General features: G+C 47.0%; 1 protein-coding gene across 1 annotated transcript in view; it reads left to right on the forward strand.

The window, feature by feature from the left end:
* The window catches only part of LOC139269184 (probable voltage-dependent R-type calcium channel subunit alpha-1E), a 450,230-nt gene that overhangs the window by 266,077 nt on the left and 161,234 nt on the right, over nucleotides 1-22,919 (forward strand). Inside the window, 2 exon segments of the mRNA XM_070888276.1 lie at nucleotides 7,623-7,728; nucleotides 8,436-8,575. Of these exon segments, the coding sequence (XP_070744377.1) occupies nucleotides 7,623-7,728; nucleotides 8,436-8,575 (246 nt within the window).

Genomic DNA, 22,919 nt, shown 5'->3' on the forward strand with positions numbered 1-22,919 from the left:
TCCGGGAGCTCGGGAGGCCCAGAGGCCCGAGAGTTCAGGAAGTCAGGAGTCCAAGAAGCAGGAGGGTGGGAGATCGGCGAGGAATTCACTTCTGACAAGGAGCTCACAGCCCTCTTCCAGGCAGGTAGGTGGTTGGCTGTTTGGTAAGTATCTCTCTTTCTCTTTTATACTCAGATAAGTCTAATTAGAGGGATGGCAGGGGAGCTCAGTCCTGTGGAGTGTCCATCCTGCGTCATGTGGGAAGTCCTGGACGCTTCGCGCAGCCGAGACAACCAGGTGTGCAGGAGGTGTCACCAGCTACAGCAACTCAGGCTCCACGTTTCGGAGCTGGAGCCAATACGGTGTATCCGCAAGGCTGAGAGCGACATGGATAGCACATTTCAGGAGGTGGTTACCCCGCAGCTTAAAAGCGTGCAGGCAGAAGGCGGGGTGGGTGACCACCAGATGGAGCAAGAATGCTAGGCAGGTAGTGCAGGAGTACCCCCGTGAGTCTATCTCGCTTTCAAACCGATATTCACCTCTGGGGAGTGTAGCCAGAGCCAAGTCCAAGGCACCATGGCTGGCTCAGCTGCACAGGTGGTAGGGAAAAAGAATAAAAGAGCCCTAGTGATAGGGGATTCAGTAGTGAGGGAAATAGAGAGGCATTTCTGCGGCCGTAAACGTGAATCCAGGATGGTATGGTGCCTCCCTGGTGCCGGAGTCAAGGATGTCATAGAGCGGACATCGGGCATTCTCCGGGGTGGTAGGTAAACGGGCAGAGGTTGTGGTCCATATCGGGACTAACGACATGGGTAGAAAGAACGATGAGGTTTTCAGACAGAGTTTAGGGAGCTCGGAAGAAAATTAAACGGTAGGACCTCAAAGGTAATTTCCGGGTTACTACCGGTGCCACGTGCTAATGAGTACAAGAATAGAAGCATAGAGAGGATGAACGCATGGCTGGAGAGTTGATGCAGCAGGGAGGGCTTTAAATTCTTGAGGCATTGGGACCGCCTCTGGGGGAGATGGGACCTGTACAAACCAGACAGGTTGCACCTCAACAGCACCGGGACCAATATCCTCACGGGGAGTTTTGCTTGTGCTATTGGGGAGAGTTTAAACTATCTTGGCGGGGGGATGGGAACCCGAGAAAAATTCAATAGGGAAAGAAGTAAAGTTGAAATTTGAAAGCAAAAATGCAGAAAATGAATCTGTAAGATAGAGGAAACAAGGGTAAGCAATTAGTAATCAAGGAGATCTTCCTGTGCTAAATGGCATATACTTCAATGCAATGAGTGTAGCGAATAAGGTGAATGAGCTAAGAGCACAGATAGACATTTGGGAGTATGACATTATAGCCATTACAGAAACATGGCTGAAAGAGGGGCAGGTTTGGCAGCTCAATATTCCTGGCTGCAGGATTTTTAGACAGGACAGAGAGGGCGGTAAAAAGGGTGAGGGTTGCAGTATTGATTAAAGAAACTATTACAGCTGTGAGGAGGGATGACATGTTAGAGGGATCATCAAATGAGGCCATATGGGTCGAATTGAAAAATAAAAAAGGGCGATCACACTGTTGGGCGTGTATTATAGACCTCCAAACAGTGGGAGGGAGATAGAGGAACAAATATGTAGGCAAATTGCTGTGAAGTCTAAAAACCATAAGGCAGTAATAGTAGGGGATTTCAACTATCCTAACATTAATTTGGACAAATATAGTGCGAAGGATATAGAGGGTGCAGAATTCCCAAAATGCATTCTAGAGAACTGTTTTAGTCAGTATGTAACAAGCCCAACACGAGAAGGGGTGGTTTTGGCTTTAGTTTTGGGGAATGAAGCTGGGCAGGTGGAAGAGGTATCAGTGGGTGCCAGTGATCATAATTCAGTCAGATTCAAGGTAGTTATGGATAAGGACAAGGATAGGCCTGGAATAAAAGTCCTAAATTGGGGAAAAGCTAACTTTGCTTAGTTGAGAAATGATTTGGCCACAGTCGGCTGGAAACAGCTACTTGAAGGTGAATCAGTGTCAGAACAGTGGGAGGCATTCAAGGAGGAGATCCGTAAGTCTCAGGCCAAACATGTTCCCTTAAAGAAAAAGGGTGGGAATAATAATTCTGGAGCCCCCTGGATGTCTAGGAACTTATAGGGGAGGATAAAGAAAATTAGGATGCTTATGACATACACTGACAGCTAAATTCTGAGAATCTCTGGAGGAATATAGAAAGTTAAGATGAAAAATTCTTGGCAAGTAAAATTAAGGAAAACCCAAAGATGTTCTATAAATATATTAAGAGCAAGCGAGTACCTAAACAAAGGGTAGGGCCTATTAGAGACAATGAGGGTAATCTGTGTGTGGAGGCAGAAGATGTTGGTAGGGTTCTTAATGAATACTTTGCATCTGTTTTTTACAAAGTAAAGGGGCAATGCAGATACTGCTATCGAGGAGGAGTGTAATATTCTGGATGAAATAAACATAGTGAGAGAAGAGATATTAAAGGGTTTAGCGGCTTTGAAAGTGGTTAAGTCCCCAGGCCCAGTTGAAATGCATCCCAGGCTGTTGAGCGAAGCAAAAGAGCAAATAGCAGAAGCCTTGACCATTATTTTCCAGGCCTCTTTGGATTCAGGCATGGTGCCAGAGGATTGAAGGACGGCTAATGTAGTACTCTTGTTTAAGAAGGGAGAAAGGGATAGGCTGAGCAATTACAGGCCTGTCAGCCTAACCTCAGTGGTGGGAAAATTATTGGAAAAAGTCCTGAAGGACAGGATAAATCTACATTTGGAAAGGCAAGGATTAATTAGGGACAGTCAGCACAGATTTGTTAAAGGAAGGTCGTGTTTGACTAACCTAATTGAATTTTTCGAGGAGGTAACCAAGAGGGTCGATGAGGGTAGTGCGTACGAAGTAGTGTATATGGACTTTAGCAAAGCTTTTGATAAGGTCCCACATGGCTGACTGGTCACGAAGGTAAAAACCCATCGGATCCAGGGCAAAGTGGCAAGTTGGATCCAAAATTGCTTAGAGGTAGGAAGCAAAGAGTAATAGTTGATGGATGAATTTGTGACTGTTTCCAGTGGGGTTCCGCAGGGCTTAATACTGAATCGCTTGCTTTTTGTGGCATATGTTAATGATCTAGATTTGAGTATAGGATTAAGAAGTTTGCAGATGACAATAAAATTGGCTGTGTGGTTGATAATGAAGAGGAAAGTCATGGACTACAGGAGGATATCAATTCACTGGTCGGGTGGGCATATGGAATTTAATTCGGAGAAATGTGAGGTAATGCACTTGGGGAGGGCTAATAAGGAAAGGGTATAAACATTAAGCGGTATGTCACTTAGAAGTGCAGATCAACAAAGGGACCTTGGAGTGCTTGTCCACAGATCCCTGAAAGTATCAGGACAGGTGGATAAGGTGGTTAAGAAGGCACACGGAATGCTTGCCTTTATTGGTCGAGGCATAGAATACAAAAGCAGGGAGGTTATGCTTCGGTTAGGCCACATCTGGAATACTGTGTGCAGTTCTGGTTGCCGTATTATAGGAAGGACATGATTGCACTGGAGAGGGTGCAGAGGAGATTTACTAGGATGCTGCCTGGAATGGAGAATCTTAGACATGAGGACAGATTGGATAGGCTGGAGTTGTTCTCATTGAGACAGAGGAGGCTGAGGGGAGACCTCATTGAGGTGTACAAAATATTGAGGGGCCTGGATATAGTGGATAGTAAGGGTCTATTTCCATTGGTGGAGGGGTCTATTACGAGGGGGCATAGGTTTAAGGTGGTTGTTGGAAGATTTAGAGGGGATTTGACGGGGGCTTCTTTACGCAGAGGGTTGTGGGGATCTGGAACTCGCTGCCTGGAAGAATGGTGGATGCAGAAACTCTCACCACTTTTCAAAGATGGTTGGATGGGCACTTAAAGTGCAGTAACTTGCAGGGTTACGGACTTAGAGCTCGTAATTGGGATTAGACTGGATGACCTTTTGTTGGCTGGCACAGATATAATGGTAAGTACTGCAGGGAATAGAATACGGCCAGGGTGATCTCCTGGACTAGTTTCGATCACCTGGATGGGTTGGAGAGGAATTTTCCCAGATTTTTTTTCCACAATTGGCCTGGGTTTTTACCTGTTTTTTTGCCTCTCCCAGGAGATCACATGGCTCCGGTTGGGGTGGAGTGTAGAATGTTTCAGTATAAGAGGTGTCGCAGTTGTGTAAGACGGACTGGTTGGGCTGGGTGCACTTTGCCTTTCCGTCATTGTTCATAGGTTTATATGTAACTTTCAGGGCTGCTGACCGAGGGCTCTGCGGCTCTTTGTCGGCCGGCGCGGACACGTTGGGCCGGAATGGCCTCCTTCTGCGCTGTAAATTTCTATGTTTCTATATTTCTATATTCTCCTCTACCCAGCCCCTCCCCCCCACCGCCCCCCCACCCCTCCCACTCTGCTGCTGCTGTCCCGGCTGTGGAACTGCATCTTCTCCGCTGATTCTCTTACCTGCGTTGATTCTGTTACCTGCCCAGAAGGTTTTTCCAGAGTGGTCACATATTGCCGTCTTCAGAAAAATTGGAGTAAGTCGGAGCTGGCCAAACTTGCTCAAATGGCCAGAATTGACGCAGGTGGCAGGTTACATCCCCAATGAGATATAAAAAAATCGTAGCCTAAAAAAATCCTACCTAAGTGAATTACACTATCGCAGAACTTTGGGGAAACTTGGAGATTTTAATATATTCAAAAAAAAACGGTGCACGCCAAAATGGGACAGAGAATTCTAAAGATTCACCACCCTCTGAGTGAAGAGGTTTTTCCTCATCTCAGTCCTAAATGGCCGAGCCCTTATTCTGAGACTGTGACCCCTGGTTCTAGACTCCCCAGCCAGAGGAAACATCCTCCCTGCATCTACCCTGTCAAACCCTGTCAGAATGTTGTATGTTTCAATGAGATCACCTCTCATTGTTCTAAACTCTGGAGAATATAGGCCTAGTCTACTCAATCTCTCCATAGGACAATCCCCCCATCCCAGGAATCAGTCTGGTGAACCTTCGTTGCACTCTCTCTATGGCAAGTATATCCACCCTTAAGTAAGGAGATCAACACTGTGCACAATACTCCAGGTGTGGTCTCACCATATATAATTGTAGTAAGACGTCTTTACTCTTATACTCAAATCCTCTTGTAATGAAGGACAACATACCATTTGCTTTCTTAATTGCTTGCTGAACCTGAATGTTAACTTTCAGTGATTCGTGTACAAGGACACCCAGGTCCCTCTGAACACCAACATTTCCCAATCTCTCACCGTTTAAAAAATACTCTGTTTTTCTATTTTTCCTATCAAACTGGATATCTTCACATTTCTCCACATTATATTCCATTTGCCATGTTCTTGCCCACTCATTCAGTCTGTCTATATCCCCTTGAAGCCTCTTTGCATCCTCCTCTCAACTTACATTCCCAACTAGCTTTGTATCATCAGCAAATTTGGATATATTACACTTGGCCCCCTCATCCACTATCTCTATAGCCACCTCTGTCAAAACCCTTGGATGTAGGCCATCAGGTCCAGGGGATTTATTGACTTTCAGTCCCATTAATTTCCCTAGTATTATTTTTATACTAATACTATTTTCTTTCACTTCCTCATTCTCACTAGACCCTGGGAACTCCACTATTTCTGGGAGGTTTTCATGTCTTCCAACATGAAGACAGACACAAAGTATTTGTTTAATTTCTCTGCCATTTCCATATTCCCCATTATAATTTCTCCTGTCTCAGCCTCTGGGGACCCACATTTACTTTTGCTAATCGTTTCCTTTTACATAACTACAGAAGATTTTACAGCCTGTTTTTACGTCTCTCGTTAGTTTACTCTCATATAGTATTTTCCCTTTCTTTATCAATTTCTTGGTCCTCCTTTGCTGAATTCTACAATGCTCCAAATTCTCAAGCTTATTGCTCTTTTGGCAACATTATAAACCTCCTCCTTTGATTAATATCTTTAACTTCTCTTACTAGCCATGGTTGGATCACTTTTCCTGTGGGAGTGCAACAATACAAACTTATGTGTCCCTGGAGTGAATGCTATAATACAAACGTACGTGTCCCTGGAGGGAGTGCTATATTACACGTGTACGTGTCTGTGGAGGGTATGCTATTATAAAATTGTTGCAGGCGATTTTCTCTGGATATTTACATGCTGAAGAGCCTCAGAGGTGGCCAAGATGGTGACTTAAGCAGAAACGTCTGTTTTGCACGTGTTTAGTGCAAATCACCATCTTGGCAAAGGAGTTGAAGCGTGCTCGGAATGGCCGCCCTGGAGATTGGTTAAGCAGCTGCTTCCTACTGTAGTTGTTTGCTATCGCTCATTAAAATGCTGCACTGCATTTTTGTGGCTGGCGTCTGAGCGAACGCTCTCTCCTAACTGCGACCAGCTGACTGGGTGTAAACAAGTCGTTGACAAGGATTTCCTCTGCTGCTTAAATGTATATCATGTTTTACTGTTTATTTCCTCTGGAGGTTTAAAGAGGACTTTTGAAATCCATCGGAAGTGTTTCTGGTACATTTTGACAAGACTTCATCAACACTGTTAATTCCAGAAATTGACTGAGGACTTCACCTACAAAGAGTACGTGCTGTGCGAGCCTACAGTATGGGCCACCTTATAGGACTCAGCAGGAGAAAGGGAGTGTTGGTCATGGCCATCTTGCTCGGGTTCCCCCGTGGTTTCTATGGGAGGAAGGGGAGGAGGAGATGAGGCGAGGCAGAGCAGCACCAGCTGCTACAGGAGAGAGGGACAGGGGGGACAGGGGGGCGAGATGGACTGCTCCCCCCCACCCCCTCTGCGGTTACAGGACGTCCCTCCTCCTCTGGACCTCCTCCACCAGGACCTCCCGCGCGGCAGCTGGGAACCTGTGCGCCCTCTCCCTCAGTCCCTGTGACATCCTGCAACGTGCGGCTATGGGCCGGCCAGAGCACCCCACACCTTCAGTGGGAGTGGCCGCGAGGAGCCCACATATACCGCTCCATTACAAATTGCTACCAGTCAGCACTTGAGTGCTAAACCTGCAGGTGTCTGTTCCAACACCGCCAGGCAAGTTCAAATTGTGATAATCAGCAAATACGGCCAAACTTGTGTGCTAAATCCAGACTTTCAAATCAGCCACTCTTCGTCACACTGCAACCATTTAGCACCTGCTTTTACCCTGTCACCAAAATAACCTGCTGAACATTTCTGGAGCGAATTCAAGAATATAAATGTACATGTCTAGGAAAAATTGCAATAATATATGCGTATTTGTCCTGAAGGGAGTGCTATAACAGAAGTGTACATATCCCTGGTGGGAGTGCTATAATACACGTGTTCGTGTCTGTGGAGGGAATGCTATAATACAAGTGTACATGTCTCTGGAGGGAGTGCTATATTACAAGTGAACATGTCTCTGGAGGGAGTGCTATAATACAGTGCACATGTCTCTGGAGGGATTGGATGCCTTGGAGCCAGAGAAGGTGCGGAGCCTGGGATAGCGGGCGCGGGGCAGATTGTGCACTGGGTAATTCTGGCAGTGTCTGGGTTTGGGGAGCGCAACTCGCTAACAGCCTCTGTGTGTTTCTTGGCAATGGCATCCCGGTTTTCCTTAACCCTTTCACTCCGTTCGAATACATGATTCTGGCCACCATCATCGCCAATTGCGTGGTACTGGCCCTGGAGCAGCACCTGCCCAAAGAAGACAAGACTCCAATGGCCAAGAGTCTGGTGAGTGAGGAGCTGGGGTTGGGAAACTGGCTGGGTGGGTGAGGATCTGTGGGCTAGGAGCTGGGTGGGTGGGTGGACTGTTCAGCCACCTAAGGACTCATTTTTAGAGTGGAAGCAAGTCTTGCTCGATTCTGAGGGACTGTCTATGATGATGATGTTTGTGACAGAGGAGCGGCGAGAAATCGTGGCGGAGGTGCGGCGAATTAGGGTACAGGAGAGCCGAGGGCCAGGGGCAGCACGGGCCAGCCCACACTGCGATATGTGTGCACACTGGGCCCATGCAGCAGAGCAGGTCTCCAGTTGTCCTGGTTAATCCCCGCCACTGGACCAAGACCTAACTCTGTCAAGCCCATGTGGTGGCTGCTGTGCAACGGTCACCACACATTAAAAAATTCCACGCACAGGCATCTTCCACTCTTCAACATGTAGTTCAGGACTGGAACATCGTGTCCTTCAAAGAAACATCTGTGAACTCATGTGGAAGCAAGTCATCCTCGTTCGAGGGACCACCTATGATGATGAGTGGGTGGGTGGGTTCATGGTTAAAGAGCTGGAATATAGGACCAGCGGTCGGCCTTATATACGCTCAGTATCCCCCTCAGTCATGGATGGAGTTGGGGTGTTGGCAGGGTGAGGGGTGTTGGAAGGGTGTGAATTTGTTCCCATTGCCTCCCATTTTACTCCCCCTTGTCCTTCTCTTCCTCTAGGAACAAACCGAGCCCTACTTTATTGGGATCTTCTGCTTCGAGGCTGGGATTAAAATTGTGGCCCTGGGATTTGTGTTCCATAAAGGATCATATCTTCGGAATGGCTGGAACGTAATGGATTTCATCGTAGTCCTGAGTGGGTAAGTGACTGCAGGTTCCTTTACTACAGAGAATGTACAGCACAGGAACAGGCCATTCTGCACAGCGGGTCTATGCTGGGGTTTATAACAACATAAGAAATAGGAGCAGGAGTCGACCATATGGCCACCTCGAGCCTGCTCCGCCATTTCATACGATCATGGCTGATCCTATCCTGGACTCAGCTCCACTTCCCTTACTCCCTTATCGGTTAAGAAACTGTCTATCTCTATCTTAAATTTATTCAATGTCCCAGCTTCCACAGCTCTTTGAGTCAGCGAATTCCACAGGTTTACAATCCTCTGAGAGAAGAAATTCCTCCTCATCTCAGTCTCCTCCCACCCCTCTTCCTCTCCCCTACAGCATAACCTTCCTTTCCTTTCCCCCACTATGTGTTTATCCAGCCTCCCCTTAAATGCATCGATACTATTCACCTCAACCACTCCCTGTGGCAGCGAGTTCCACATTCTCACCACTCTCTGGGTAAAGAGGTTTTTCCTGAATTCCCCATTGGATTTATTAGTGACTATTTTATGTTTATATCATCAGTGGAAATATCTTCTCTACATCTAACCTATTGAACCCTTCGTAATTTTAAAGACCTCTATTAAGTCTCCCCTCAGTCTTCTCTTTTCTTAGAAGAGGTACCAGCAGATGGTGAGATTGTTGAAATAAGAGGGCCATTAGTTTGTCCTAGTGAGTGGCACTAAAATTAGAAATTTTCCTGAAGAGTCTTGGGCCTTTCCCCACAGACCCTCCAGTCGTCGAGGGTCCCAAGGCAAGCACTATACTGGGACACCCTATTGACGGATGGGGTGGGAGCCCCGGGAAGTCCAGTGCAGACTGATGGGATTTGGAGCAACTGATGATGCCGGGTTCGCTGGACTCTTGTCCCTCTTCACGGGTCTGGGGGTGGAGGGAGAGCGTCAATTTCCACGGTGAAGTGAGGAAATGGAGTTTAGAAGATTGAGAGGTGATCTTATTGAAAGGTATAAGATTCTGAGGGGGTTCGACAGGGTAGATGCTAAGAGGATCCCACTCATGGGGGAATCTAGAACTAGGGGGCATAGTTTCAGAATAAGGAGCCACCCATTTAAAACTGAGATGAGGAGGAATTTCTTCTCTCAGAGGGTCGTGAATCTGTGGAATTCTCTGCCCCAGAGAGCTGTGGAGGCTGGGACATTGAATATATTTAAGGCGGAGATGGACATATTTTTGAGCGATGAGGGAGTGAAGGGTTATGGGGAGCGGGCAGGGAAGTGGAGCTGAGCCCAGGATCAGATCAGCCATGATCTTATCGAATGTCGGAGCAGGTTCGAGGGGTCAAATGGCCAACTCCTGCTCCTGTTTCTTGTTTCCTGAAGGATGTCCACCTGAATATATTTAACTTAAAGTGAGGTTTAATGTGATGCTTCAGTTGCCTTTGAAGCCTGTAATTGAGATCTTATTGCGGTGTCAGCCGAGACACAGCTCGCACTTGAGTCAGAAGGGCGAGTCCTGACCAAGTGTCATCGACCCGAGACATTGGGGCCCGAATTTGGTGAAGGCCAAATTGGTGAAGGTATGGTGAAGCATAACATACCCCTGTGCCACGTACAGATGGTCTGCTGGGACCTGCAAGGTGTCTCACATGCGGGACAGCAGCTACAGCCGCCTGGTTGCAACAACATTTAATCAACATAAACGAACAATATAAAAGTAAAACAATTCCAACAAATAGAATTAAACCTTCCACCAATGAAGTTCCCATTGAACCTAGCCATTCAGTGGCTCTGCTCCACAAAATGAATGATGGGGGTTGCTTAAGTTTTTCTACCTCCTTTTGGATATGCTCCGCAAAGTGGGTAATTTCTTCGGAGCTATCTGGGATATATGTGCAACACTCAGTTCCGAGTAGGGCGCAAGTCCCTCCCTTTTCAGCCAGGATGTAATCAAGTGCCACTCTATTCTGGAGGGCTACTGTGCGGATTGCTACCATTTCTGCATTGATTTTAACTAGGGCCTCTGAGGTATCATTGGCTACCCGTTCCACAACAGATGCCATGTTAATGGATTCCCTTGCCAGTCTGGCGGTCCCATATCTGGGGATCAGAATGGCAAAGAACCTCTCTGTTTCTGTGATAGCTCTCTTAGGACGGTGTAAATGTTCTGACAGTGACTTTATATGATACATATAAGGCACAATGTAGGCTAAATAGCAGGATCCCGTCCAATTCTGGGGCAGCCAAGGGTAGGCCTTGTGGTCACACACCCAATAGGTGCCATAATAGGCAATGAAGGTTAGCTGTTTCTTTGTCAGCAACAATCCGGGGCCTGTCCAGGCTTTTCCATCTGTTTTATTCAGAATCCCCGTTATGTTAAAAACTCCCACATCGGCCCAGTTTGGACGGTTCCGTGGCTTGATTATATTATAATTCTGAGAGCAGTTACTATACCCTATATTTTGGCCTCCTTTGATGTTTCTAATCAGACAGACTGATTCCCCCGGTCTTCCTATTCCCATTGTATTAGTGATAACAAAAAATGGGGGCCGTTTCGAATTATTGTAGCACGGTTGGTATCCCCTTCAAAGGTAGTCAGATTGTAACCTGCTGACTTCCATTTATGTGCCCAGTTTTCCGTATCCTGAAATGCCTTGCTTGTTTTGTTTTGATTAATTATCCACTCAGCCATTTCCGAGATATTCAAGGAACTGGCCTCAAGGGAATCCCTTCCTTTGAGTGAATAAGAATATGCGCACACCCCAACAACTAGAAATGTTATCTTGTTTGGCATAAATGTATGACACATATAAAAAGGTATTTTACATGTAATTCCCTTGCTACCCTACTATTTCCATTTGGTGCAGAGGGTCGGCTAGTAAGAAGTAGGCCTATGCCTAGAATACCTACAATCAGTAATACAATAAATATATACATTTTGGCAAAAAGTAATTGTCCTTATTAGATTTCAGCTTCAGTTACGGGTGCTCGTTTAACGTGTGAAGCGTGGATCCAGGCTTTCTTTCCTTGGACTTTAACAGCTGCCTGGGTGGTCAATAACACTTGATAAGGTCCCTCCCACTTGGCACCCAAAGGTTCTTTATGCAACTTTTTCACATACACCCAGACTCCCGGGATGATGTTGTGTCCTCCTTCGGGTGGATGACCCCAAGCTGCCGATACTTGTCAGGAAACAGAACTAATAGCATTGGTTAGGTTCTGACAGTATGATAACAAAGTGTCACTCATTAAGTGAACATCAGCTTTTCTTAAATCAATAGTTCCTGGCAGCGACATGGGTCTTCCTATTATAATTTCAAATGGGCTTAGACCTATAGTTCTGTTCGGGGTTGCCCTAATGCTACATAGCACTATTGGTAATGCCTGGGGTCAGGGTGTTCCTTCTTGGTGATATTTGGCAAGCTGTTGTTTCAGAGTTCGATTCATTCGCTCCACTTGTCCTGATGATTGTGGATGATAAGGATAGTGTAAATCCCACGTAATGTTCAGTAACCTACAGACTTCTTGGCAGACAGCACCTGTGAAGTGTGTTCCCTGATCTGAGTCGATGCTACTCGGGACTCCCCATCGGGGAATGTAATCCTTACACAAGACCTTTGCAGTGTGATTGGCTGTGGCTCTTTTAGTTGGGACAGCTTCTACCCATCTAGAGAATCTGTCGACCATGACAAGAATGTTAGTGGCATGAAGGAAGAGATATATAATCAACCTGCAGATGCTGGAATGGTCCGACAGGGGCAGGGGGCCTCAGTTGGGGCATTACCGCGATGGGTCCAGAATTATTTTTCTGGCAGACCACACAGCGGTCTGCCACCAGCTGGGCATGTTTTTTAAATCCCCGACCCCACTAGCTTTTCTGGAACCGCGCCGTCATCTGTTGTGAGACCAAGTGTCCCCACGAGTGGATCTGTTGGGCTAAAAAAGGCATAAGTGCTTGTGGCGTGACTGGCTTGTCGGTAACTCTTTGTCTCCAGACACCATCTTCACATAGCTTAATTCCTGCCTCAATCCATGTCCATTTTTCCTCTCGGGACCACTCGCCTTGCATTGTTTGAAGGTCTCATGTCAGAGTCCTGAGTGCTTTCAATCTGCACATCTGTGTTGGTTCTTCTGGGGGAACGCCCTGTGAGGCGGCATCTTTAGCTGCCTGGTCAGCTAGGGCATTTCCCTGTGCTTCTGTGGTATTTTCCTTGGTATGGGCCTTACACTTCAGGATGGACACTTCCTGAGGTAATTGTATGGCCTCCAGTAAGTCTCGGACTTCTTTTCCATTTCGGATAGGTGTACCAGCAGCAGTGAGGAATCCTCTTTTCTGCCATAACAGGCCAAAGTCGTGAGCGACTCCAAAAGCATAACACAAATCTGTGTAGACATTAGCTGTCTGTCCTTCTGCTATTCGACATGCTTCTGACAGGGCCCATAACTCGGCCTGTTGTGCTGACGTTCCTGAGGATAAACGTCCTTTTGCCAGTACCTCATATAAGGTTGTAACTGCCCATCCTGCTTTTCTGGTACCATTGTCAACAAAGGAGGAACCATCTGTAAACAGGATGAGGTCTGGGTTGTGCAGAGACTCCTCTGCTGCTAAGGCTGCTTCTTCTGTTTCTTTTAAAATCTCCACGCAGTCATGCTCTTCACATTCTCCCCTCTCTTGCTCCCTCGATTCTGACATCGGGAGCATAGTTGCGGGATTAACCGGGCTGGCCCGGACGATATGGAGATTAGGAGCTTCCAAAACTGCTGTCCAGCAGGTCCATCTAGCTGCCGTCACCTGAGACATTCTATTCAGAGACAGCAAAGCATATACGGTGTGGGGACACTTGACAATCAGCTTTTGGTCGAGGACTAGACCCGCAGTGATCATTACAACTCGACATGTAGCTTCCGTGGTCCTTAGGCAACTTCCCCATTCGAGGGCTACCGCATCCATTTTTGCCGAATAACAGCCAATAGGTCTTTGCCGATCCCCATGTTCTTGTGTCAGTATCGCTGTCATATATCCTTCTTTCTCATGGACAAACAGGGTAAATGGCTTATCACTGTCGGGGATTCCCAGAGCCGGTGCCGAACACAAAGCCTTTTTCAAACTCAGGAAGGCCTCTTGTTGTTCCTTAGTGAGGGTGATGGCTTCTTTAGAGGCACGTTTCTCCTTTAAAATATCATTCAATGGCTGAGCAATCTGTGTGAAGGAGTCAATCCAATTTCTGTTAAAGTTACACAATCCCAAAAAAGATCTTAGTTACTGAATAGTGGTGGGTTTTTTAGCAGCCCGAATGGCTGCAGTTCTATTCTGGGTAAGTTCTCTCTTTCCTTGTGAAATCTTTTGTCCCAGGTATACAACCTCTTCTTGGGATATTTGTGCTTTGTCGATGCTGGCTTTATGTCCTTTCAGCCAAAGGTGGTCCAGCAAAGCTCGTAAATCTTGTTCATGCTGTTCTTCCGTGTTTGAAGCTAGCAGGATATCGTCTACATATTGGATGACTGTGGATAACAGGGGAGGTAATTCTCACAAATGGCTTTGTAAAGCCATGTGGAATACCGTAGGGCTGTTGTGGAAACCCTGCGGTAACCGGGTCCAAGTATACTGTTGTCCTTGGACAGTGAAAGCAAACCACTGTCGAACCTCCAGTGCCAGAGGCACCGACCAAAATCCGTTGGCCATATCTACAACCGAGAAATATTTATGTTCCGGTTTGAGGGCATTAAAAATAGTGGAGGGATCTGCGACCAAAGGAGCTTTTTGATCAATACACTGGTTAGCTTTCCTATAATCGACAGTCAAACGCCAAGTCTCATTAGATTTCTGTACCGGCCACACGGGGCTATTGGAGGAGCTATGCATTTTAATAAGCACCCCTTGTTTCTCCAATTGCTGAATAACTGGTAAGATTCCCGCGATGGCAGTTGGACTGATGGGATACTGTTTAGTGCATGGAGGCTTGGTCCCGGTAAATGATGCAGGCTCCATCTGGAGTATGCCACAATAGTTCTTATCTTTAGCCCATATCGGGTGTTCCTTGAATTCTTCTTTCTTCAAAGTTCTAATTGACCATGTCACCCGACCATCCTCGAAATGCAACGATGAATCTACTTGGATTAGAACGTCCATTCCCAAAAGGGGTTGATCTACTGGGCCTATCCAGACCGGCGTGGTTAGTTCATGTGGACCCAGCCCTATAAGTACCAGTGTTGTCCTTTTAATTTCCATTTTATGGCCCCCAACTCCATAGGCTGTACGTGCCCTACCATCCAACGACAAAAAGTCTCCATATTGTAGGGGTAAGCATGTTAATTCCGCCCCTGTGTCTAAAAGACAGTCCACATCCTTATCGCCCACCCTCACAGTTATATATAGCCCATCTCCCCTCTGTTGTATTAGTGCGAGGAGGTGGACCAGGGTGGGCTCTAATCGTTTTTTGCTATCCCAAGTAACTCCTTCTGTTGTTGTATTGTCAGTCGCTTAAATGCTTCTATGAGGTCGTTATCTTGTGACAAGCCTGGCTTGTTGGCTGAATTGTATCCCTGGCTGTGTCCTCTTCCCCGGCCGCGACCTTGCTATTTTGCCCTGCACGTCTTGGCCCAGTGACCTTCTTTCCCACAATAATGACATTTTCTGAGTAATTTTCCGAATAACTGTTTATCAGAATCCTGGGATTTCCATCCCATAGCCTGTACAGCTTGGACTTTAGCTCCCATTTCCCGATCTAATTGGTTACATCGATCCAACAATGCTGCAAAGGTAGTTCCTCTACCTTCCCAGTCTGGTAACACTATCTTAAGCATTTTGGACAGTTCTGGCTTTAGACCTGCCATGAAAGCTGCTTTCAGGGGTCCAAACACTTGTTCATCCATTTCCTCATCCGTATTATTCATACCCGAATGTTCCAGCCACGTGCATCTAAACCGCTCGTCTTACTCCAGGACCTCCTCTGTTCCTTTCTGTTGGCAGGCTGCAATTTTTCCCCAATCTGTCTTAGCTGGACTGAAGGCTTGCAGCCAGTGTTTAATCGTCTCCCATCCTGCATCAAATTCTTGCTCATCCTGCCCCAAAGCTTCTTCTACCTTGTCGTGCAATTTTCTTCCCTGTGTTTTTGGCACCATTATGGTCAAAATTTGCACTCCGTCCCAGGGATGAAGTTGATATATATTTCTTAAGCGGTCCAATTGGTCCCACGTTTTCACTCCCCCTTTCTTTGGATTGGGCAATTCCTTGGACCATTTATCATTTTCTCTGGGTCTGCCGGATCATGAACTAAGTATTCTGCATACACCCTTTTCCTCGTTTTTTTGGTTCCGCCCTCATCCGCAGTCTCTTCTGATTTGACTACAACTCGTCTTTTTTTAAATGGGGCAAAGCGCACCCCTAATTCTTCATCCTCCGACCCTGTATCGTCGGAGGATTCAGAATCCGTATCTATTCCTCGGTCGTGTCTTCGGGTTTGCGCTTTTAATTTATCCAAACATGGATACCCTGGGAATTGACCGATACATTTTCCTTTTCCTATTACTGTCTCTTGACCGAATGATTTTTTCCATTCTTTAATTTCACCTTTTAGATCTTTAACTTACGCTTCCGACTTTTCAAGGTCAAGCTTTTTCTGTAGCAGCTGTTCACAAACAGCTTGCAATTGATCCTTTGTACTGGTCAGTTCTCGATCATATTGGGAACACGTTATAATTTCATTCCGCTGTCGGATCTGTCCCATAATGGTTAGGGACCATTTGATTCACTCTTTATTTTTCATACGGTTCGTTTTTCCCCAGACCCTTTTACTCTCGTCCAAGGACCATTATCCTTTGGAGGTTCTGTACTTTTGTTCGATCTTAATACAGGTTTTAGATAAGTTGAATTGTTGCTTTATGTATTCTTTCAACTGTTCGAGGATTTCATCTATCAAAACCTCAGGTAGTGCCTGCCCACCTTAACAGTTGTAGGCAATTCTTTGCTCTTATCTCCTGCTGCCATAATACTGATTTCTTTACTGGGGTCTCGAGTCGTAGGCTTTCCAGCCAATCAGTAGGTCGGTGATTAATTAACTAACACACCGCCGAAGTTAGACGTCTATGGGAGCTCGAGCCGACTACCAACCGGAGGGTTCGCAAACCGGAGGCTTTTGGAATCGCGTAGAAGGAGAGGTGAATTTAGACTTTTGACCGAGCACTTTTATAAAGAGGAGTCCTTACCTCAGTATGTAGGTCCGATGTCCAAAATTCAGTTTCTTCCCTCAGCGATCGTGTTCGTGACGCCAAAATTGTTAGATCTTTTAATTTCCAATGAAATACGAACTCCATAGTTTTAATATAACTTTATTCTGGCAGCAGCAACAAGCTTCTGGCTTTAAGCCAGCCCTTTGTCCTTCTGAGACCACATGGTCAAAATGGCTGTACTTATACCTGGTTCAATTTACAGAAAAGAACTCGCCTTCTTTGACCTTATTGGCTCATTTGATAGTCTTTTAACCTTTAATTGGCTCGCTACCCAAAGGTCCTAAAATGTCAAGTTGATTGATGACTTAATGCAATGTGCTCAGTCGTATGTAGACCTGGGAGTCTGTGTTTTCTCAACCTGTCTAAATGCAGCCTGTTTGAATTCTCTATCAAAGAGATGGCAGCTAAGTTAATGACGTTTTCCAGTTTGGGGCAAAAGCAGGAAGCGGCACTGAAAGTCATCACTGTGCCGGAAAAAGAGGTGAGGAAGGAGACCCGTACAAAGACTATTGCAGGTATCCCCGCAACAGACAGGCACAGCTGGGACCCGTGCGGGTTCCCCAAGGACCCTGCCTGCATTGCCTATGAGAATCTTTTGCGGGAGCTAACAAAATGAATGCACAAGGGGGCTATTGAGTGAAGAGCAACTGCTCCCTATCCACTGACTCCATCCCTCTTCCCAACTTCTGTCTAAGGCTGAACCAGACTGTTCACAACCTTAGTGTCATATTTGATAGATTTGACCCTGAAATTAGCTTTTGACCACACATCCGCAGCATAACTAAGACCGCCGATTTCCACCTCTGTAACATCGCCCGTCTCTGCCCTTGCCTCAGCTCATCCGCTGCTGAAGCCCTCATCCATGCCTTTGTTACCTCTAGACTTGACTATTCCAACACACTCCTGGCCAGCCTCCCACATTCTACCCCACGTAAACTAGAGGTGATCCAAAACTGGGCAGCCCGTGTCCTAACTCGCACCAAGTCCCGCTCACCTATCACCCCCTGTGCTCGTTGACCTCCATTAGCTGTCGGTTAAGCAAAGCCTCGATTTCAAAATTCACATCCTTATTTTCAAATCCCTCCATGGCCTCACCCCCTGCCTTTCTCTGTAATCTCTTCCAGCCCCAGAACCCCTGAGATATCTGCGCTACTCTAATTCTGCCCTCCTGAGCATCCCTGATTATAATCGCTCAACCATTGGTGGCTATGCATATCAGGAAAGGATGAATAATAGGCTGGGTCTCTTTTCTCTTGAAAAAAGAAGGCTGAGAGATCTTTAAAATTAGGAAAGGTTTTGATAGGGTGGCTACAGAGAGACTGTTTCCACTTGTGGGGAAGAGCATAACTAGAGGCCATCGATATAAGATAGTCACCAAGAAATCCAATGGGGAATTCAGAAGAAACTTCTTTACCCAGAGAGTGGTGAGACTGTGGAACTCACTACCACAGGGAGCGGTTGAAGCGATTAGTATCGATGCATTTTAGAGGAGGCTAGACAAGCATATGAGGGAGAAGGGAATAGAGGGTTATGCTGATAGATTTAGATGAGGAAAGACGGTCGGAGGCTCGAGTGGAGCATAAAGACCAACATGGACTGGTTGGGCCGAATGGCCTGTTTCTGTGCCGTACATCCGATGTAATCCTGTGTGATGAGGTAGAGAGAGAGAAACATTTTCCGCTGGTGGGGGAGTCTAGAACAAGGGGACACCACCTTAAAATCAGAGCCAGGCCATTCAGGAGAGAAGTTAGGAAACATTTCTATACGCAAAGGGTCATAGAAGTGTGAAAGTCCCATAAACGATACTAAGCAGTAGATGCTAGCTCGTTTAATCATTTTAAATCTGAGAGCGATAGATTTTTTTTGCCAGCCAAGGGTATTGAGGGATAAGGACCCAAGAGTGGTGGATGGAGTTAGTATACAGATCAGCCATGATCTCATGGAATGACGGAACAGGCTCGAGGGGCTGAATATTCGACTCATGTTCCTACGATCCTAAAAGCTATAATTGATTCTGCATCCACCACTGTTTCTGTGAGGGCTTTCCATGAACCAACAACATGAGTAATTATATACTGCAATTATACAGGGCCTTGGTGAGACCGCACTTGGAGCAGTGTGCACAGTTTTGGTCTCCTTACCTAAGGAAGGATATACTTGCCATAGAGGGAGTGCAACGAAGGTTCACCAGACTGATTCCTGGGTTGAGGGAATTGTCCCCTGAGGAGAGATTGAGTCGACTAGGCCGATATTCTCTCGAGTTTAGATGAATGAGAGGTCATCGCATTGAAACATACAAAATTCTTACAGGGCTTGACAGGGTAGATGCAGGGAGGATGTTTCCCTCTGGCTGGGGAGTCTAGAACCAGGGGTCACAGTCTCAGAATAAGGGATCGGCCATTTAGGACTGAGATGAGGAGAAACTTCTTCACTCAGAGGGTGGTGAATCTTTGGAATTCTCTACCCTAGAGGGCTGTGGAGGCTCAGTATATTCAAGACTGAGATCGATAGATTTTTGGATATTAAGGGAATCAAAGGATGTGGAGATCGGGTGGGAAAGTGGAGTTGAGGTAGATGATCAGCCATGATCTCATTGAATGGCGGAGCAGGCTCGATGGGCCCAACGGCCTACTCCTGTTCCTAATTCTTATGTTCTTATGTTCTTATGCCTTCTGTTGCCTGGGCCTCAAGTTCTGGAATTCTCTCCCTAAACCTCTCTGCCTCTCTACCTCTCCTTCTTCAAGATGCTCCTTAAAACCTATCTCTTTGACCAAGCTTTTGGTCACCTGTGCTAATTGTACTTATGCGGCTCGGTGTCAAATTTTTAGCCCATAATACTCTTGTTAAAGGCGCTATATAAATACAAGTTGTTGTTGTTGTAGCTCAGGGTGGGGGGTTTCCTTGTATGATGAAAGCAAGCCCTTGGTGCAATCCCGTCACTGGTCAGCAGTGCCCCAGACTACTGCTGGATGAGGGACCTCAGGAGCTCTTCCTATTGCTGTCACCAGCTCGTTTGTTGTCGCGGCTGTGGGAGTTGGCCAGGCCCCTCTCCTCCTCCCAACCCTCCCCCCCTCTGGATCAGGCACTTCACATCTCATTCCATCTCTCCACAGGAGGCTGTCAACACGAGTTCCCATCAGAAATTGGGGCCAGACTGTCAGAGTCTCACAACAGCTTGCATTTGTACAGAGCCTTTAACTCCCTCACGGCAAGCGAGCCCCGGCTGGGCACAGCAAACATTACAGGGACACACTCAAAGCCTCCCTGATAAAGTGCAACATCCCCACCGACACCTGGGAGTCCCTGGCCAAAGACCGCCCGAAGTGGAGGAAGTGCATCCGGGAGGTTGCTGAGCAACTCGAGTCTCATCACCGAGAGCCTGCAGAAACCAAGCGCAGGCAGCGGAAGGAGCGTGCAGCAAACCTGTCCCACCCTCCCCTTCCCTCAACGCCTATCTGTCCCTGTGACAGGGACTATGGCTCTTATATTGGACTGTTCAGCCACCTGAGAACTCACTTTTAGAGTGGGAGCAAGTCTTCCTCGATTCCGAGGGACTGCCTATGATGGTGATTAACGGAGTCAAACATCCCTCGGCGCTTCAGCGGACCACTATCAGAAAACATTGACACCGAGTCACATGAGTTGACTTATGAGGAAAGGTTGAGTAGGTTGGACCTCTACTCATTGGAATTCAGAAGAATGAGAGGTGATCTTATCGAAACGTATAAGATTCTGAGGGGGCTCGACAAGGTGGATGCAGAGAGGATGTTTCCACTGATAGGGGAGACTAGAACTAGAGGGTACGATCTTGGAATAAGGGAAAGCCATTTAAAACTGAGATGAGGAGGAATTCGCTGCCTTAGAGGGCTGTGAAGGCTGGGTCATTGAATAAATTTAAGTCTGAGAAAGACAGTTTCTTAACTGATAAGGGAATAAGGGGTTATGGGGAGCGGGCAGGGAAGTGGACCTGAGTCCATGATCGAATCAGCCTTGATCGTATTAAATGGTGGAGCAGGCTCGAGGGGCCGTATGGCCTACTCCTGCTCCTATTTCTTATGTTCTTATAAGGAGATATTAGAACCAGTGACACAAAGCTTGGTCAAAGAGCTTGGTTTTGTGGAGCGTCTTGAAGGAGGAGAGAGAGGTAGAGAGGCAGAAAGGTTTAGGAGCTTGGGGTCTCGGCAGTTGAAGGCATAGTTGTGGGGTATGTAAGTACTGGACCACAGCATACACACTGATGACGGTTTAAGGGTGCTGATAAAAACAGAATGCTTCACACCATTCGTTCCATTTTTGTAACCATTCACCCAGACCATGCCATGTGTTGCTGAAATTGTTGTATTCCGCACCACCTGGGGCTTGAATGACAGTGATCTCCCGGCAAAGGGTGCTCATCGGATAACTGCTTCAGTTCATCGATGCAATGAGCAGAAGCTCTGTGGCCTCAACAAGCCACGTTGCTGCAGCTTAATGGAAAGTATAACTTGCATCTCTACAGCACCTCAAGATGTCCCAAAGTGCTTCACAGCCAATTAAGTACTTTTTAAATGTAGTCAGTGTTGTAATGTGGGAATTGCGGTAGCCAATGTGCGCACAGCAAGCTCCCACAAACAGCACTGTGATAATGATCAGCGGCAGGTCGGGGCCATAAAAGGAGCAGCGAGCGGTGGCCATGGGCAGCGTGGCGGTGTACCACGGCAAGGTACAGTGCGAGCTGGTGCAGGAGGGCGACTGCAGCAAAGAGGGACGTCACCAAGGTCCAGGTCAGTGATTGGAGCATGGGCAGGTACAGCAGGAGCGGCAAGGTCGGGGCGAAGAAGTGGCGAGAGAATGTAGAGGGATGTGATCGGGGCCCAGGAGAGGCGTGAGTTCGGGGCCCAGAAGAGGCGAGAGCCCAGGGACAGCACGGGCCAGCCCACACTGCGATATGTGTGTGCACTAGGTCTGTGCAGCAGAGCTGGTCGCCAGTCGTCTTGGTTAACCCTTGCCACTGGACCAAGACCTAGCTCTGTCAAGCCCGTGTGGTGGCTGGTGTGCAATGGCCCCACATGTTAAAAAAATCCACGCACAGGCATCTTCCACCCTTCAGGATGTAGTTCAGGACCTGGAATATTAGGTCCTTCATTGAAACACCTGTGAACTCATCTCTTTTTGGCGTGGAAGCAAGTCATCCTCGCTTTGAGGGACTGCCTATGATGATGATGATGATGATAATGATCAAATGACCTGTTTTTGTGATTTTGTTTGAGAGTTAAATGTTGTCTAGGACACCAGAGAGAACTCCCTTGGAACATGCCATGGGATCTTTTACCTCCACCTGAGAGGAGAGACAGGGCCTCGGTTCAATGTCTCATCCAAAAGACAGAACCTCCGACAGTGCTGTATTCGCTTGGTGCAGCACTGGGAATGTCAGCGTGGACTGAACGCTGAAGTCACTGGCATGGGACTTGAACCCACGACCTTGTGACTCAGAGGCAAGAATGATACCACTGAGCCATGGACGTAAAGGAGGTGTTTAAATGGCAGGGTGGTGTCCAGGGCGTGCCCAGGTCAGAGGTCCTGGCTTTGGTGCAGTTACAGAACAGATTGGAAGCCTCTCAAGCCTCTCCATTAATTTGCAGTGCCTGATGAGTGTCCTCATAAGAATCATAGAATCATAGAAATTGACAGCACGGAAGGAGGCCATTCAACCCATCGTATCCGCGCTGGCCGACAAAGAGCTATCCAGCCTAATCCAACTTTCCAGCTCTGGGTCCATAGCCCTGTAGGTTACGGCACTTCAAGTGCACATTCAAGTACTTTTTAGATGTGGTGAGGGTTTCTGCCTCAACCACCCTCTGGGTAAATAAATTTCCCCTCAAATCCCCTCTAAACCTTCCACCAATTACTTTAAATCTATGCCCCCTGGTTGTTGACCCCTCTGCTATGGGAAACAGGTCCTTCCTACCCAGGCCCCTCATAATTTTATACACCTCAATCAGGTCTCCCCTCAGCCTCCTCTGTGGCAAAGAAAATAAACCCGGCCTATCCAATCTTTCCTCATAGCTAAAATTCTTCAGTCCAGGCAACATCCTCGTAAATCTCCTCTGTACCCTCTCCAGTGCAATCACATCTTTCCTGTAATGTGATGTCCGGG

The sequence above is a fragment of the Pristiophorus japonicus genome, chromosome 8, assembly GCF_044704955.1.
Source record: "Pristiophorus japonicus isolate sPriJap1 chromosome 8, sPriJap1.hap1, whole genome shotgun sequence".
NCBI classification, from domain to species: domain Eukaryota; kingdom Metazoa; phylum Chordata; class Chondrichthyes; family Pristiophoridae; genus Pristiophorus; species Pristiophorus japonicus.